This window comes from Siphateles boraxobius, unplaced genomic scaffold (assembly GCF_051911475.1).
Source record: "Siphateles boraxobius isolate OS27281-9 unplaced genomic scaffold, OSU_SipBor_1 135, whole genome shotgun sequence".
Lineage (NCBI taxonomy): Eukaryota > Metazoa > Chordata > Actinopteri > Cypriniformes > Leuciscidae > Siphateles > Siphateles boraxobius.
The window spans coordinates 895,001-915,000 of record NW_027508739.1 but is presented as its reverse complement, the minus strand read 5'-3'; the positions used below and the strand labels follow the sequence as shown (position 1 = coordinate 915,000).

Sequence of the window (20,000 nt, the reverse complement as noted above, 5' to 3'; positions counted from 1 at the left end):
ACATGCACTGCAATACAAAGCCTTGATTTCCTCTACAAATATCAAAACATTCTCAAAACAAGATTCATTTACGTGAGAAGTAATTCTGTAGAGAAGTTATTTTTGTAACTTATATAATTGAACAATAATTTATCAAAAGTTAAACAAAAATGACATGTTTAGGCCCTATTAAATACTTTTTTTTTTTTATTGTATTGTATTTTTATTTTATTTATTTATTTGACCAAATTCTGTATTCTGTTTTAAGTTTTCTGGATTCTCTTTTAATTATATATTTTATACTATATAAAAAAGAATAATAATACACACACACACACAATTTCTGTCACAATTTCTTGAAGTTAAACCAAACTTTTTTTTTGCCGGGACCTTTGATTTTTATGACTGAATTATTCCACATCATAGAGCACTAAATGTCTGGTTTTCCAATAGAAATATCTGAACATTCTTAAATCAAGATACATTTACTTGAGAAGCAAGATTACTGATAAACTGCCAGTTTGTGATTAAAACAAGAAATATCTGTCAGCGGGGTGAGAAAATTAATTTTCGTAACTTAAACAATTTAACAATAATTTATTAAAAGTTTAACAAAAATGACATGTTTAGGCCCTATAAAATATTTTCATTTATTTATTCATTTTATTTATTTATTTTACCAAATTCTGTGTTTTCTTTTTTAAGTTTTCTGGATTCTGTTTTAATTGTATATTTTATTTATATATATATATATATATATATATATATATATATATACACATACACATATATATACATATATATATATATATGTATATATATATATACACATACACATACACATATATATACATATATATATATATATATATATATATATATATATATATATATAATTATAATTATTAAATGTATTTCTGTCACAATTTCTTGAAGTTAAACCAAACTTTTATTTTGACGGGTTGTCTGAAGACCTTTGATTTTTATGACTGAATTTCGCAATTACACCCGTGAATTCCACATCACTAGAAAAGCAAGTAAGTTTTGTTTACTGAAAAACAATAAAGATCTGTCAGTAGGCTGAGAAAAATAATCTTATTTTCCCTTTGAATTAAGTTTATTTTTCTTGTCAAGTATATCTATACTGATTTAAGATTTTTTTATATATTTTTTTTTTAGAAAATAAGGCAAAAATAGTAAGCAAGAAAAACGTTTTCTACACCGACCTGCATCATATTTGCTGTATTAAATCCAATACTTGTTTCTAACTAATTTTAGAGTGCTGATTCCAAAAATAGTGCATTTCATAGCATTTTTACTTTTGGAGAAGTCATGCATTATCACTATAAAAGCTGACACAAAGACATATCTTTCTCTGAGCCAGGTTACAACTATGTTCAATTCTCAGCTGATATTCACATGTATGACATTATTTTATGCCTAATGTTGATTTCAATTATGACCAGTGACAGAAAATAAAATGCAAACATGACCCAGATATTTTCTGCTACATCTGTTGGTGTTTTACTACATCCAAACAGCGGCAAAATGCATATATAAAGCCATACAATTTTTTTTTAAAACAATTAGCATTTATATATATATATTAGGGCTCGGTATTGACACAAATTTCACAATTTGATTCGATTTTGATTAGATTAGATTCAATATTGATTGTTTTGGATATCAGGTACAATACATGCCAAATTTTCTCAAGGAAAACAAATCTCAGTCAGTTCATTAGCCTACTATAATATTGAGGTAAAAATGAACTGATTTGTAGCTATACAAACACTTAAAATACACTTTTATTTATTTTTATAATAAGAAAGTAATATATATTATAAACATTTTAATGGTGGCTGTCATGATTTATTCAAACATGCATTAAATATTTAAGGACATTAAAAATTATAATGAATATGGTGCATATATTAAGCAAAATTCTCCTCTCTAGAGTTAATTTTTCTAGCTGACTAACGAGTTTATGGTCACATATGTTTTTTCTATGGTAAATGTGACGTTACATTGATTACAAGTTGTTTAACTGACGTCTTTCCACGGTTGAAACACTGATTGAGCAATTTCATGTGATATCATATGGATTTCGATAAGTTGTTCTCTATCTTTTCACTCACTTTTAGATGCTCATTCATGTTTATTTCGTTTATTTCATGTTTATATATATATATATAAATAGCATTTTTATCAGACAAATCCCAGTTAGTTTTTCCCCATGCCGGGTACCAGCATCCAGTGACATGTTCTGGTGTCCAGCTATAATAGCTCTGCTTTCTACACAAACTACATTTGGCAGAAATATAAAGTGCTATGACTTGCCTGGTGTTGAGTTTGTCTTGTTGGGTTTTGATGTCTTTCTCGCTCGGGTGTCCGTTGTGTATCAGCTGCCGGGCGATCTGATTGACGACCGCCACACGTGAGGCCTGGTTATTCATTTCAGGCTCCAGACTCTCAAACCTGGAACGTGAAGAAATCTTTTTCATCATCATCACACAATCACCAGCGTATCATCATGCTAGCAACTGAATAGCATTTGAATTATCCGTCTTGTCAGAGAGGCTGAATGTTCTTAAAACCTTTAAACCTTTGAGCTTTTATAACAACTTCAAGCTTTCAAACTCAAAATTAAAACAGCTTCAAACTTTTAAAACCTCTTCAGATTAAAGTAGATTTTTAAACTACTCTAAACTTAAAATGGTTTTAAGATTTTTAAACTAATTTAATATAAAACTGCTTCAAAATTCAAGCTTTTAAAATTACTTTAGTTTTAAAAGCTTAAAACCTTTTTAAAGTTTAAAGTACTTTTAAAAGCTTGAATTTTGAAGCAGTTTTATGTTTAAATTAGTTTTAAAGCTTGAATTTCTAAGCAGTTTTATGTTTAAATTAGATTTAAAGCTTGAATTTCAAAGCAGTTTTATGTTTAAATTAGTTTTAAAAGCTTAAAACCGTTTTAAGTTTAAAGTAATTTTAAAAGCTTGAATTTTTAAGCAGTTTTATGTTTAAATTATTTTTTTTAAAGCTTAAAACCTTTTTTAAGTTTAATTTAAACATAAAACTGCTTAAAAATCCAAGCTTTTAAAGCTACTTCAAACTTTAGGCTTTCTCAAGCCAACATCATTGTTTGTCATGACAAACTTAACTCATCTAGCTCAACTTTTGGCAGAGTGGTTCTGAGACGGCTGGCTAACCATTATCCGGTTAATATGACTACGGTTACCGGTTTTGTGAGTGCAAAACAAACTCCTGATTCATTCTATAATTCGATTACCTTGAAAGTTTCAAACATTCTGGTGGAATTCACTAAGAATCATTTACTGTATCTGCAAACACTGCATTGTTCAGCACATAATTCAAAGTAATGGCGCAAAACATGCCACAAATATGGCCACAAATATACAGGGCCCCTATTTTAACGATCTAAGCACATGGTCTAAAGCGCACAGCGCAAGTGCACTTTAACGACGGGACAAATGGTCGGCGCTCCCGGCGCATGGTCTAAAGGGTTTTCTCTATTCTCTCAAAGGGACATTGTGTAGGAATTTCTCCCATCTAGCGGTGAAATTGTATTTTCCATTCAAACAAATTGTGCTCTCTCAGCGCCTCGCTTTTTCAAATGCGTGTTGCATCTACGGTAGCTGTTATGTACCAAAAAGCTATGACAATATATCTTCTAATAGCACTTCGTCGAGTTTTCCTTCGGGTGAACAGGCTTGTTATTTCAAACAAACTGCAACTTGACACAACGAACAGACGAATGTTACAGTATGAATAATAACAGTGCAATGCAACCTTTTAAAGTTGCCGGGGCCGTGAAGCGCCTCTCACTGCTCTGCTCCTCCGGTTCTGCTGCTTTCAGTCATGTGACGCTGGCTCTGAATGAAAACGCCTTGTGGAAATGCGTTGGCCTAGTACTTTTTGGCCCTCTCTGCTATTATAGTTTTTCAAGATGGTGGAACAACATGGAAGCCTCCGTGGACCTACCCGTCACATGTATATAAAGATAATCAATTCTTCGTTTACGAGGATAAGTCAGATCATTGGCAGAGGTATTTGTACACCATTGAGGACATATTTATGAATAAAAATATTGATTTTAGATAATAAAATACCTAAAAAACTACACATTGTCCCTTTAATGAGTAAAGGGTGTGTTTTGGGTGTAATGTGCAATAAACCAACCAGAGTCTCTTCTCCTATTCTCTTTAAAAGCAAGTTGCGCTCGCGCCATGGCGGATTCGCTATTTACATTACGTGGAATTTGCGAGCGGAAAAACTGAACGCTTCTTCAGAGCGCAAACGGATCTGCTCGTGTGCGAGGTTAAAGCTGTGTGTTTGTGTGTGTGTGAGGTTAAAGCGAGACCATCTACGGCAGGGGTTCCCAAACTTTCCCTAAGGGCCCGGAATTGGCTCGTTACGCAACTGTATGATAGGCCCACAGACTTGACCTCTCACCTGTGCTGAATGACCTCAAGGTCCTCCAGTTTCTCGGGGATCTCCATGCTGTTGAGCCACTGCTCTTTCTCATCGATCCAGAGTTCACACGCATCCGCCTCGCTAAACATCTTATAGAGCGCCAGGGCGTCTTGCAAGGCTTGTTTCCTCAGACGGGTCAACTCCGAAACCTCTCTATAGCGTTCCTCGATGCCCGCTAGCCTCTCGCTAACGTTCGCCGCCTTCGCTTGTTCGGGAGGAAGAGCCTGAGCCTGTTCGTGGAGAGCGTCAATCACCGGACGATAACTAGCAACCTCGGTCGACGCGTCTTTGTGTTTCCTAACCAAAGCTTGCGTTGAAAACTCATCATGGCCGACATCTGAGGTGGAGACGATCCGAAGCGCGTCTAAAGTCCAGGCGTCTACGTCGTCAGCGTCGACCTGGAACTGGTGAAGGCTACAAGCTTCTTCCAAACGGGTTTTCCTCACCGACGCCAGTTGTTCCAGAGCGGCCCATTGCGCTTGAACATCCGCGATACGCTCACGGATCTTAGCTTCGCCGAAATGCCCGGCGTCGGCCATCGTTTGACCCTCGCGGACCGTGTTCTGGAGGTGTCCCGAGCGCCCGCTCATCTCGTCTTCCAGAGCGCGATGTTGACTCAATAGACGGACGGCGCCGGTTAAATCCTTCCCACACTCGTCTGAGGAAAGGATCTGCTCTTTCTCCCGAATCCATCCCTCTTCCTCGGCCATTTCCCAGAAGAACTTCCACAAACGCCGGGATTCTTCGAGGCGTGCGCGACGCTCGGATGCTAACTGGGTCAGCTCCTGGTAGCAGAACTCCATGTGGGACACGCGGTCTCGGATGACCTGAGGGTCACAGGGTTTGTAGCCTAAAGAGGGATGGAGAAGTCAAGTCAGCTTTATTTATATAGCGCTTTTAACAATACAGATTGTTTCAAAGCAGCTTTACAGAGATAACAGGAAAATAATGCAACAGAGTTTGTTTCCAGAAGAAAATAGCGTCACAGTCCAGCTTAGGTAAGCTCAGTGATGTTTATTTTTGTAGTAAAAAAGTTATTAATTTACTTAATTTACATATATATAGCCGCTTTTGACCTTGGTCAAAAAGGGCGGGAAATCCTTTTTCTAGGAGCATATGGACTCTACATGCTTCTGGAAAAAGGATTTCCCGCCCTTTTAGACCAATGTATTTCTAATATTTAAAAAATTATTATTTTGGGGATAATTCCATGTGTAAGTCTTTTGTGTAAGAGTTTTTTAGCTAAAACTAAAGCTGAAATTAAAACTATTAAAGTCCCCCTGTGGTGAAAATCCAGCTTTTAATGTTGTTTATGTGTCTATGTGGTGTTTTTAATGTGCTTTAAGACAAACCATGTGTAAATTCATAAGTCGACAGCATTGCTGAGTAGTTTCTCCTTAAAACTGGAGTTCAAGCTATTTTAAGGCATTAAGAATTATTTTACAAGGAAAAAAACATTTAAACATGTAATTTTGGTGATCAAAGATGCGTTTTAAGGGATACAATTATTGACTACAGGGGGACTTTAAAAACAGCTTTCATTAATTAAAATAAAGCTGAAATAAAATAAAATGTAAATATTAGATTAAAAACTTAACATTAAAAAATAAATGTTGCTTTGGCAACTAACTGAAGTTTAAGTTGAAGCATTAAAAAGACAAACTGAAATAAAAATTAACAAAACTAAATAGACATACAAACTGACTAATGCACATACAAATATATATATAAAATATATAAATAAATGAAATATATATATGAGATAAAAGCGAAGGCAGAATACTGATGTCCATTACAAATCTTGGAATTAAGAGATTTAATCAATTATATTTTATATACATATGTGTGCATACAAAAAAAGGGTAACACTTTATTTCCATGGTCCACTTTAGACATTCTACTAACTATAACCTTTCAAGTATGTAAACTTATTCTACTAACCCAAACCTAACAAACTACTAATACTATAATGAGAGTTTATTGACATGTAGTTGCAGAGTTATTTGTAGTTAGTAGAATGTCTGAAGTGGATCATGGAAATAAAATGTGCTGAGATTTGATTGTGGCTTAAACGAGGATTAACTCCATTTAGAGCATATCCAGACTTCTAAAATTTATTACATTTCCCTGATTTTTCCTGGCCTAGAAATCAGTTCTTAAATTCCCTTTATTTCCAGGTTTTCAAAGACAATGGGAACCTTGCAAAACCCGATCTGGACCAAATCTGCATAGAAAAACGACTCCGCTCCAGCAATCTGAATCTGAACCTGCTGGTCTTTCACCTGGAATCACTAATGCATCATAAAAAGAATCATAAAAGATTATAAACTCACAAAATATTTTTCTCCCACTATAATAAATGAGCTGTCTGGACTGGACCTGGACTCCCAATTTATATTTTATTCTGAAATAATATGATTTTATATAAAAAAAAAACATTATATTTCACAAACTGCTTTTTTCTGTCTTTTGTAAATCCCTTTGGATTAAAAGTGTCTGCTAAAAGCATAAATGTGAATGTAAATGTCAATAAAATATGTATAAATTGATTTCTACGTTTGAATATTAAACAAACATCCGTCACACTAAAGTCAGTTCCTGATGGCATTAAGACACTAAACCAAATTACTTGTTTAAAGGTCCGATATTGTACAACTTTGAAGTTTTATTTTAGGTTTTGATGTCCTTAAGACTATATATTTGCGGTATAAGTACCAAAAACCATGTCAATATATTTTTACAGCTGCTTTCTCAGGAGCTCTGCCAAGAACAGCTCGATTTTACTGAATATTCATGAGCCTCTCTTCTGATTGGCCTGTTGTTTTCTGAGTGACCCACCATTGGTGACTGAGTAGTTCTGACATCACAAATATATGGAAGTCACAGCTACTTTATGCATGCTGTGTGCATTTTTTATTTTATTTATTTATTTGATATAATAACAACAGCATTTTACAAACAAAATGCATTGTTTTTTAGTGTTATAGCAAAACTGCTAATTTGCAACACTTTGTCTGTGGATCGACTGTTTTGAAACTCATATGGTAGTTTCATACCCCCTAGACCTCTGTTATCATGAAAAAAGCCAGGAAATTTCAGTTTTGACAATATGAGACCTTTAAATGTTACATCTTCTCAAAGCGAGAGCTGTTCTTACCCTCCTCATCCACGGCGAACCTCTGAGCGTTGGCGTTGACGGCTTTGACGCGGTCGGCCTGTATGCCGATGTCGGCCTCCACCAGCGCGTGTTTCTGAAGAAGATCTTCCACCCCCAGCAAGTGCTTCCCATAATCCTGAGAAAGCAGCAACATCTGCGGAGAACAGCGGACAATCATCAGGATATGAAAATCAAGCGTAGCGTCAGTTCTGGCGGGTCAGCTGATCCACATCTACCTATAGGAATACGACGCCTATAACTGTATTCATATATAAACTCCTTTAGTATTATCAACAGCTATCGTGTTTCTCAGGAGATAATTACCCTCCTCCCTCCCCAGCTCCACCTTGGCATTCCTGATTCCCCTTTGAATCGAACTAAATTCTCGAATTGTTGTACTTTAAAATATTGACATTAATAAAAATATGCTGTATGCTAATTGTCATTCGTATTTGACGATAGTGTTCTTGACAGAACTTAAAAGTTATTGTTCACCTGGCTTTGATGCTGATGTACTAGTCTCGTTTATACTTGAAACTTGGCATCGTGTGCTGCAAAATTCTGTTAGCTCTAATGACAAATTGCTTGTGATTTTGTAAGTCACTTTCCGCTGAATGAATAAATACAAAAGCTTAAAGGGTCTATATGTAGAATTCAGAAACCTGTGTTTTTAGCGACACCAGTGGCCGTTCAGTGAAACTGCAGCAGCAACTTACACTCATTCATCACATAGAAGTAAAATAATACTTTGCAGCGATATACCGTTAACGAACATCGGCATAGATGAATATGTAAATATGGGTTGTTTTTTTTCTGTTGTTGTTGTTTTATTTTTGTACATTTTTTTTGGTTCTGTATTGGTATGTATGAGAAAAAGAAAGCAAAAAAAATAAAATGTATATATTGTATAGTTTTTTTTTACACAAAATGTATATTAAATTTAAAAAAAGACAAATTTCTACAAACTATCTTTCATAACAGTTCAGAAGTATGATTACTTGGTTCATGTATGTTTAGAGGAAGCAGAGATTTTTTGTGGCAAAATTATAGAAAATTATCATTTATTTTTATTTGCATAAAACGTTCCAAGGGAACTTTATCAGGATGCATAGTATCCCGGATCCATGAAATAACTGGCCTTTAAAAATAAAAATGCTGTCTCTATGGGAATTTAACATAGGGGTGTCCTGACTTACGCACCCTGTATTTTAAGGAAGAACATTTATTTATTTACGATACATAATTCACTCACAAAGAAAATTGGTGTCTTTAAAGGTTGGATTTTTCCTCATTTTTTAAATTAAGGCATTAAGATTAATTTCCAAAAGATGATTTTTTATTCCTCTTTTTAGTCAACTTTAGCATAGGTGTGTTCCCTTATGCTAAGCACTGTAAACCTGCTAACCCTTGGATGAAATCTCATACCTTTTTGCCTTTTCTATAGCTAGAATCTATACTTTAATGTTCATCTCTCTCACCTTCATTTCATCCATCCAGTCCATGATGTAGAGCATCTCCTGGAAGACGCGCTGCAGGCCGAGGTTCATCTCCAGCCTCTGTCTGCGAGCTTTGAGCAGCTCCAGGAGATACTCCCACAGCCGCAGAACGTTATCTTTACGCGCCGCGATGCGCTTGATGTCGTGGTAGTTCTCGGCCTCCAGTTCTCTGGCCACGGACACCACCGCCTGAACGCGCTCCTCGTACGCCGCGATATCCGTCTCGATCGCTTCGTGCTTTTTGGTCGCCGCCTCGACCGCCTGGAGGTCGAATCCGAAATTGTCCTGCAGAAAAGAAACAGGAATGTTAAGAAAAAACACTAGTTTTAATTGAATTGAATGCCTTTATTGTCATTGCACTTAGCTTTACAACGAAATTCTTAGGTGCAACTCCTAAAATTAACACACAAGCACAATACAAAACACTAAGTAAACGTAACACAGAACATGCAATTCAACATAGCGGCAATAAATAGAAAAAAAGCAGTAGAAAGAATATTGCAGAGTCCCATAAGCAATAACGTCCTAGGACCTGCGATTCGTTTTTGTCTGTTCTGTTTTTTTTTATTATTAATCTAAGATTATACATCTGGAAATTTCAGAAATGCCAAATGTACAAAAACATGTTAACATGTTTTAAAAAATTATTTCTCTTTATCTTATAAGACTGTTTTGGGTAAAAAAAAAAAAAAAAATTGTCGTTTTATTTTATATTAGTTTTTTGGTTCTGTATTTGTATGTATGAGAAAAAGAAAAGCAAACAAAAAAAAAAAACGTTAAAAAATGTATATACTGTATTGTATATATGGCTGGGAACACAGTTTTTTTTACACAAACTATATTAAATCAAGAAAAAGACAAATTTCTACAAACTATCTTTCATAACAGTTCAGAAGTATGATTATTATTTGGTTCATATATGTTTAGAGGCAGGAAATTATAAAAAAATTTATTTGCATAAAACAATATAAATAATAATATAAATGGATAATAAGTGATAATAACATATAATAAATATTAATAAAAATATTTATAATAAATATTAAGAGAAAAATATTTATAATTAATATTAAAATAAAAACATTTATAATAAATATTAAAATAAAATTAAACGTTGTTTTTTAAATATATTATAATTAAATATCTTTCATAATAACATTGTTCAGAAATGTAGTAAAATTATTGTATGTTTAGAGGAAGCAGAGAGAGTTCATTTAGAGCTTTTGTTTTCATAAAAATAATATAAATAATAATGTAAATTTATAATAAGAACATAATTCATAATTATTAAAATATATTAAAAAAAAAAAAAAATATATATATATATATATATATATATATATATATATATATATATATATGTATGAAGACCGATGCAAGTCTCTAAGAGCCTGTCAAAAAATAGGTAATAATATTATTAGTAAACAATGTTTTCAAATATATATATATAATGTACATTATAAAAATTAGCTAATTTAAAGCCTTTATTTTCTTTACAAAAATATAAATAATAATATAAATGATCAATAAGTAATAACATAATAATTCATAATAATATAAATAAACATGGTTGAATATATTATAATTGAATATCTTAATATCATAGCAGAGTTCAGAAATATATAAATAAAATGTCAATGTATTAATATAAAATAAAATCTTTCACCACCAGGGGGCACAAAATCGTTTGAAATCAGTGCTGGAATAACATAGCACAGCGCCATGAAGGACACAGCACGTGTGTGTGTGTGCGTGTTGTGTGCGTGTTGTGTGTGTGTGTGTGTGTGTGTGTAGGACTGAACCTGGGAAAGGTGTTTCTACAGTGAACTGGACTGTACCTGTGAGACGAGGCGCTGGTTCTCGCTCAGCCAGGTCTCTCTCATGGCGGCCTTGCGGTCGAAGCGTCTGGCGAGTTGCTCCAGTTTCTCCTGTCGAATCAGTTCGGTCCTCAACGCTAACTCACGCTCGTGCTCGGCCTTTTCCAGACGCTCCCACGCCTGCCACAACATCACATCAACACCGTCAGCATTCAGATTACATGCTCACGGCACACAAATACTACGGTTGTACCATAGTTATGCAAAATGCACTACAGTAACAAAAACACCAGCAAAATGTATTTGTCAGCAATAGTTTGCCAGATGTATCGAACGTAACTCTAAACGTTTTTGAATTCTTTCACCCGGGAACAATACTGTCGACATAAAAGTTTGCTAAGTAGTATTTCCTACTAAAGCAAGGCGGAGTTTGATTCCTTTTTTTTATTTTTTATAACAGTTTTAATTTTCCTTGCTTTTATTTTTTGATTATTTCAATTCCTTTTTGTGTAAAGCACTTTGAATTACCATAGTGTATAAAATGTGCTATATAAATAAATTGCCTTGCCTTTTTCAGTGGCGCTGGTTCTGAAAGTATTTTTTACATTCATTTTTCCCATAGGGATTTTAAAATAGTTTTTGCTAAAAATGTTTAAGCCATGAACCAAAGCCAATCAGCTACGAGGAGAATAACAACACTACAAACTTTAAATTGAGGCAAAAAAATTCAGACAAAAAGACAAAGGGTTTTAGTAAAGGAAAGAACTACAATCCCATGAAGCAATTTTATGTACTGCATCATGGGTAATGTAGTTTTCCATCAGGAACACGATAATTTAAAAAATAAGCTGAAATAATGTGGGCAAACGGCTTCAACAGAAGCAAATACAATCGATTAACAACCTCATCGCTCACAGTCTTTAAAGGTTTATTTTTTAATGCTTTAAGGCTTTAAAGAGTTATCATTCTAAGGAGAAAATCAATGTATGTTTTAGTTCAGGAACCCGACTGTTGCGACCTATAGCAGACGGGTGGGCGTGGCCTTTACATGCCCGGTGCATTATGGGTGTTGCAGTTTTCCTACCTTTTTGTGAATATCTGCCAATGGGGTGTAAGTAAAAATAATCCTGTTTTCACTTTAGTATCTTTTTATTTTTCTGATGCCACTGGCAGATGTTTGTTCTTGTTTTAAGCATTTGCTTAAACTTGATTCATTATTCAGAAAACAAGGCTCAATATCAGTCATTTTGCATCTCAAGTAAACACACACTGCCGTTCAAAAGTTTGGGGTCGGTAAGATTTTTAATGTTTTTAAAAGAAGTCTCTTCTGCTCACCAAGGCTGCATTTATTTGATTAAAAATACAAAACAAACCCAGTAATATTGTGAAATATTATTGCAATGTAAATCAGCTGTTTTCTATGTGAATATATAGTAAAGTGTAATTTATTCCTGTGATCAAAGCTGAATTTTCAGCATCATTACTCCAGTCTTCAGTGTCACATGATCCTTCAGAAATCACTATAATATGATGATTTGATGCTCAAGAAACATTTATGATTATTATCAGTGTTGAAAACAGTTGTGTAAATTTGTTTTAGGATTCTTTGATGAACAGAAAGCTAAAAACAACAGCATTTATTTGAAATAGAATTTTTTGTAACATTATAAATGTCTTTACTGTCACTTTTGATCAATTTAATTCCTCCTTGATGAATAAAAGTATTGCTTTCTTTTATTTATTTCCCCAAAAAAATAAAATAAAAATTCTTACTGACCCCAAAGTGTTGAACGGTAGTGTTTAATGTTACAAAATATTCTATTTCAGAAAAATGCTGTTCTTTTGAACTTTCTATTCATCAAAAAATCCTGAAATAAAAATGTAAATAACTGTTTTCAACACTGATAATAATCATAAATGTTTCTCGAGCATCAAATCATCATATTATAGTGATTTCTGAAGGATCATGTGACACTGAAGACTGGAGTAATGATGCTGAAAATTCAGCTTTGATCACAGGAATAAATTACACTTTACTATATATTCACATAGAAAACAGCTGATTTACACTGGAATAATATTTCACAATTTTCACTGTATTTTTAATCAAATAAATGCAGCCTTGGTGAGCAGAAGAGACTTCTTTTAAAAACATTAAAAATCTTACCGACCCCAAACTTTTGAACGGCAGTGTGTGTTTAGATATCTGTGCTGAAAAACGAGAGAAACACTGAGGGTTGCGCAGCGTAGCGGCCGGCTCAGAGCACAGGAATACTTGCAGCTTCTAAGGTCAAAGGTCAAATCTGATGTCGTTTTCACCTTGTTGATGTCAGAGATGAGCTTGCCCTCGCGTGGCATGTACACCTTCTGGTTATTCGCCCTCATCTTGCTCTGGATAGTAAACAGAAGCACCTCCAGGTTTCCCTTCTCAGTGAATCTGTGGAGAGAGAGAGAGAGTTGAAAATAAAATTCAGCTCATTCTAGTCCTAATACAGGTGAAACTCGAAAAATTAGAATATCGTGCAAAAGTTATAATTTTGATGATTATGGCTTACAGCTTATGAAAACCCCAAATTCAAAATATCAGAAAATTAGAATATTAAATGAAATCAATAAAAAAAAAGGATTTTAAATACAGAAATGTCGGCCCTCTGAAAAGTATAATCGTGCATATGTATATAGTTATATATACTAAATATATTAGTTTCACATTTTAATTTGAATTACTGAAATACATGAAGTTTTGCTTGATATTCAAATTTTTCGAGTTTCACTTGCATTTTTATATTGCGATATTTTGTGACACGAAATATTGTTGCACCCCTACGGTGTGTTTGAGACACTCACTTGGGTGGTTTCTCCACGGTCCTGTAGGTGTTGAAGGCCTGAAGCTGCTGCTGGACTCCGACCAGTGAGTTTGCAAACTTTCGATTGTTGAGGATGATGATGGTTTGTTCGATCCACTCCAGCAGATCTGATGCCAGAGACTCATATTTCTCGATCATCTTCTCAGTCTCGATGGCGTTGTCGAGCACCTAGTAAAACACAAACTAGTTTTAATAAAGTAGTTTTGCATTGCCTGAAGGAAATAAAAGTCGCAATGCACCATAAGTTACAGCTTTAGATAAGATGAAGCTTCGATTCTGTACATGAAATGCCACTCTATCAGTTCCACATGTGGCTATAAATGCTTGAAAATAAATAAATGGTTGAAACTAAACCTATCATAGTTCAGAATGTAAAACAGATGTAAGATATAGACCAACTAAAATTAAGTATGTAAATATTAAGATGTCGCTATTGCTAACGGTTACATTTAAATAACGTATTATTTTAATTATTTATTATATTATATTTTAAATTATTATGACTTATTATATTTAAATTGTTTCTATTTTTTTAATTAGCACGTTATTTATTTTATTTTAATAGGAATATTTAAACTTACGACTTTGCTGCTGCTTACAATAAATAAATAAATAAATAAATAAATAAATAAATAAATAAATAAATAAATAAATAAATAAATAAATAAATAAATAAATAGCACATGCAAGACTGAAATAATCAGTTAATAACCAGATGTAAGAAGACCAACAAAAACTATGTAAATATTAAGATGATGCCATTACATCTAAAATAGGAATGTATTTAATTATTTAAATTTTAATATTCATTTAAAAACTGATAAATAAATAAACAAACAAGCAAATAAATAAACAGTACATTTATGTCAAGAAGTCAATAAACAGGTAGGATAGAAAACCAAATGCAATATTAAGATGATGCCATTATTAACAGTTACATTTTAAATAGGAATTTATTTATTAACTTCTTATATATTATTTATACTTTTTATTTATTTAAATCATTTTATTTTATTAAGAACATCTTATATCTATCAACAAATAAATAAATAGCACACATACGACTAAAATCGTCAGCCTCTAAAATGTTCTTTCACAGAAAACGGAGAACCTTCTGGAAGTAGTTTACGTGTTTTGAAGACTCAGACCTTTCCGATACGCTTGCCCTCCACCTTCAAGGCCTTCATCTTGGAGAAATAATGGTAGTATGTGACGACATAAGTGATGACGGACTTCTCATCTGGATGGTCTACGCTGATATCTGCACAAAAAGAAAGAGTGTGAGTGTGTGTTTGACCGGTCACCGTGATTTTGTTCCTGGATCAGCATATTTTGTTGATCCTGGAATAACATTCCTGTCCCAAAATGTAGTTCTTACTCTACCCCTACCCCTAAACCTAACTCTACCCGTAACTTTCCCTAAAATCAGAGGGAAATGACAGGTGAATCACACTGATGTTGAAGCACCTAACACTGGTTTTAAGCCTAAACTTAACATAAACTGTAAACTTGTCCCTCAAATCTGATTGGTTGATCTGAAAGTTGTTCCAGGGGTGAAATCAAGTTCACTGTGTTTGACCATAGCCATCATGGTGGTTCCCCGAGAACTAATGGTTCTCCTAGGAACGTTTGATCTGCGCTTGTTATTGAGACTTTTATTTTGACGGCGCTAGAAGCTGAGCAAAAAAAAAACAGTGCTCGCGTTCTCTGTTCATTAGTTTACGATCTGTCTAACACTCCTGTCTAATACGTTATTGGATAGAACTGTTATACATAGAAAGTAGACAGTAATGAAAAGTTATTATCATTTGCCGTGTGTTTGCTATCCTGAGGAAAAATACATAATCATCATGTTTCTCTTGGTCCCCTCAAAGTTGCGTTGGATTTTCTCCTCAGCGTAAAGCTTAAAGGGATAGTTCACCCGAAAATGTAAATTCTGTCAGTAATTACTCTCCCTCATGTTGTTCAACCCCGTAAGACCTTCGTTTATCTTCGCGACACGAATTAAGATATTTTTGATGAAATCTGAGAGCTGGATCACTCCTCCATAGGCTTCTAAGGGATTGACACTTGTTCCCCGAAAAGTTATTAAAGACATCGTTAAAATAGTTCAAGTGACTACAGTGGCTCAATCTTAAGTTTATCAAGTGACGAGAATACTTTTTGTGCGCAAAAACAAACAAAAATAACGACTTTATTTCAACTATTCATGTCCTTCTCTGTGGGCCTCGAGAGAGTTCACTAGTGTAACGGCGCAGCGCTTCTGTGTTGTGCGTCACACGTAGGCTCACTATTGGCCGACGCTCGTCATGTGTGTGTGTGTGTGTGACGTACAACACAGAAGCGCTGCGCCGTTACACTAGTGAACTCACTCGAGGCCCACAGAGAAGGAAATGAATAGTTGAATAAAGTCGTTATTTTGGGGTTTTTTTGTGCATGATGAGAGTAATTACTGACAGAATTTTAATTTTTGGGTGAACTATCCCTTTAAGAGGTCCGTCTATTTCTGTTTTCCATGTTCGTAGAGTTGGTTTCTGGAGTAAATATATAGGCTATAATCTGTGTGTTTAAACAGCTTTGTTGGGTGCCGGTGTTTCGCGTGCGTTCGGCCAATCAGCGAACACTAACGTCATGGCTAGTTCTTATAGCGCTGGTTTAGACCGACTCTGAAGTAAGAGTAAATTAGTTCCTCCAAAAGGACGAAAATCATTCCTAGTTCAACACGCCGAAAAGCGGGAACTTCCACCAATAGGTGTAGGAACTATGAAAAGGTTCCTCCGGTGCGTTGTGAGACCCGGATGGGCTTTTACCTTCCGGGTCCAGGAGTTTGGTGAGACCCAGGTGTTGCTCGGCCAGGTTGAAGGCGTTCTGCAGGTTGTAGTGAGCGTTGGACTTCTTCAGTTTGTCGAAATCAATAAGGTCTGGCCTGGAAAGATCAAAAGCATTGAGATTTTAAAGGTGCAGTGTGTGATTTTTAGCGGCATCTAGTGGTGAGGTTACGAATTGCAACCAACAGAAGTTACGGTGGCCGACAGGAAAATATGTCGTCGTCTGAGACAGCAGAGAGTAGCAGTTCAGCAATGAGGTTTCTTTACACGGATAAATTAAGAAATTATGTTTATTTAATTATTCAGTAAAACTATATGTTACTGCGAATATTATTGTTACTTGTTCATCATTGTGTCAGTGTTTTATTCGCTGAACTAAGCTTGCTTCCTTGCACGAAGAGCAACATAGTAACGAAACGCGTTTGTCCGTTTAGGGCCACCGTAGAAACATGTCGGCGCATTTCAATGTAAGGGAACCGCGGTGTGTGTAGACAGAAACTGCTCATTCCTAATACAAATATCATTATGCAAGGTCTTTATACACCACTGAAAACATAGTTATGGATCTTATATTGCATTTCTGTCAATAGATCCTCAGAAATATTACACAATGCACCTTTAAGGATATTAACAGAGCTTTTGATGCATCTCACTGAATCTCAGTGCTGTAAAGTATTGGAGTAAATGTAATTAGTTACTGTACAGTACATCTTTTTAGCTACTTACTACAAATATATTAGCAATTTTTACTTTTTAATAAGTAAATGTACTTTTTACTCCAATACATTTGTGATGAGTAACGCAATTGCACATTAAATTTTGCATGGCACCTGACTTAATCTGCTATAAAGAGAAAGGAGAAAGGTCCTGAGAAAGGAGCTGTAAACATATATTGACATGATTTTTGGTACATATACCAGAAAATATATATTCTTAATGACATAAAACCTAAAATAAAACTTCAGAAAGTTGTACAATATGGGACCTTTAAGTATACTTCATAAAATGATCTTGGGTAAGAGGTATTGGAATTGGTGACTTGTAATGGAGTTATTGTCGCTGTACTTTTACTCGAGTGGTTTTCAGGTGCTCTCTACACCTGTGCTGGATCTGTACCTGTGTTTGTGAATGAGGGCATTGAAAGCCATGCCATCGCGCCAGCTGGTGGTGAAGTTGTGGATGTTGACGTTGGGATATCTGTGAAGAACGAGACAAACGAGAACGGTCAGATATCAAGAACGCCAGTGTGTTTATGTGTTTGTTCTGGATATTCACTGACCCTGCGGTCTTCATCTGACACCACAGAAGAAGCGCGTCCTTGGCCGAGCGTTTCTCTTTATTATCTTCCGTCTCCACGCTGATGTCTTGGATCTGTCACACAAATGATAACACAACATGATGGATGTTTCGTGCTTTTATTTAAGCCATAATGTGAGGAAAATCAAAACGCTATTAAAAGTTTTAAAACTCTGGTTTGAGGATAAATAAATAAATAAATAAAAATGGGTTAAATAAATAAATAATACATCTAATATTACAGTACTACAATGAGTAGAAAACTAAATATTTTTCTGTACAATAGATAAATAAATAAATAAATAAATAAATAAATGATTCCAATAAAAAATGGTTTAAGTAAATACACAAATATAAATAAATAATACATATAAGAGTACAGTGTTATAGTGAGTAGGATTTATTGATAGAATAATAGAAACTCAATATTTTCTATATAAATAAATAAAAATCTGTTAAAATATATTTAAAAATTAGATTAAATGTTATATATAATAAAATAAATAACACATCTTAATAAAATAAAACAAAATATTTTTGTTTAGTTAAAATAATACATCTAAGAGTACAGTGCTATGATAAGTAGATAGAAATGTTATAAAATAATAGAAACTCAATATTTTCTATAAATAAAATGTAAAAAAAAAAAAAATATATATATATATATATATATATATATATGACTAATATAAATAAATTACTAATATATAAATGTAAATAAATAACACATCTTAATAAAATAAAACAAAATATTTTGTTTAGATAAAATAAAAAAGTTCCAACAAATAATAAAAAAGGTTCAAGTAAATAAATAAATAAATATAAATAAATAACGCATCTAAGAGTAAGTACAGTGTTATAGTGTGTGGGAAAAAAGTGTTATAAAGTAATAAAAACGCAATAATTCCTTTATTAATAAATAAATAAAAATTAACTAAAATGTACATGTATAAATTTTTTTAAATAAATGAATAATATATAAATATAAATGAATAAAACATCCTAATAAAATAAAACTAAATATGTTCTATATAAATAAATAAATAGTTTAAAAAAATTCCAATAAATAATAAAAAATGGTTTAAGTGAATATAAATAAATAATACATCTAAGAGTACAGTGATAAAATAATAGAAATAATATTTGACACATTTATAATATTAATAGCGGTGTGATTGTGTGCACCTGGAAGCGGAGGATGATGGTCCAGATGAGTCCGAGCGTGAGCCGGTGGTTCCCGTCGACGATGTCATGTGACCCCATGTTCTCCAGGTGCACGCGCTGCTCCTTGAGGAACTGCAGGGCTTTATCCACGTTCTCCAGGCAGTGGATCCGCATGCGGCCCTTCGTCGGCTTGGGCTGTGGACCAATCAGATCATGCACATGAGCTATCGGCTTTTTAACATCTCTGGTGCTCTTCGTCACTTTTGACGGAAAATGTTTACTTTTTTTTTCTTTTCTTCATTGGAATGGTACGAAGCATGGTTTAGGCACTTGCTATGTGAACACAAAAAAAACGAGGTTCGGACAGGTTAAATGGTCCTGAAAAAAATAGTCACACGTGTTCCTCTCATTGAAATGAACGGGAGAGGAAGTTCCTCTAGTGGAAGCGTTTGGTACTGCGGTCGAACAACATCTCACTGAACGCTCATTTACTGAGATATCAACCTCAAATTTAGACAACTTTAGATTTATGGCTTTGATTTTCTCACAGTTTTAGATTAAAATATGATATATTTCATATAAAAATTGAAAACAGTATTTTTGCACAATTTTGATTAAAATAAACGTAAAATTCTGTAACTTTTTTTAAGTTTAAAAAACCTTTTTCACTTCAGCAATAATCTTCCAAGTGTATTCTTTGAAAAGAGATCAAACTCAAGTCTGTGCTTTAAAAGATTTACAACAGTTTAACTATGAACAGTTTAAGTTGGAAAATACATGTTCAGGTCTACGCTCAAAAAATGAATAAATGGATGATAAATACCGCGTAAATATCATGTAGTACCATAAAATCCTTTAAAAATACAAAATATCACATAAAAAAACAAATATAGTACATTAAC

The 20,000-nt window shown here is 33.9% G+C and overlaps 1 protein-coding gene across 3 annotated transcripts in view; it reads right to left on the bottom strand.

Annotated features, from left to right (window-relative positions):
• Positions 1–20,000, bottom strand: part of sptbn1 (spectrin, beta, non-erythrocytic 1) — a 139,024-nt gene that overhangs the window by 44,654 nt on the left and 74,370 nt on the right. For all 3 annotated transcript variants that reach the window (XM_077229794.1, XM_077229795.1, XM_077229796.1), the window contains 12 exons: positions 19,120–19,293; positions 17,918–18,009; positions 17,755–17,835; positions 16,621–16,736; positions 14,959–15,071; positions 13,791–13,978; positions 13,263–13,380; positions 10,965–11,123; positions 9,109–9,411; positions 7,631–7,784; positions 4,453–5,323; positions 2,320–2,457 (listed from right to left, as the gene is read on the bottom strand). In XM_077229794.1, coding sequence (XP_077085909.1) covers positions 2,320–2,457; positions 4,453–5,323; positions 7,631–7,784; positions 9,109–9,411; positions 10,965–11,123; positions 13,263–13,380; positions 13,791–13,978; positions 14,959–15,071; positions 16,621–16,736; positions 17,755–17,835; positions 17,918–18,009; positions 19,120–19,293 — 2,507 coding nt within the window. The remainder of the gene's footprint in view (positions 1–2,319; positions 2,458–4,452; positions 5,324–7,630; positions 7,785–9,108; positions 9,412–10,964; positions 11,124–13,262; positions 13,381–13,790; positions 13,979–14,958; positions 15,072–16,620; positions 16,737–17,754; positions 17,836–17,917; positions 18,010–19,119; positions 19,294–20,000) is intronic.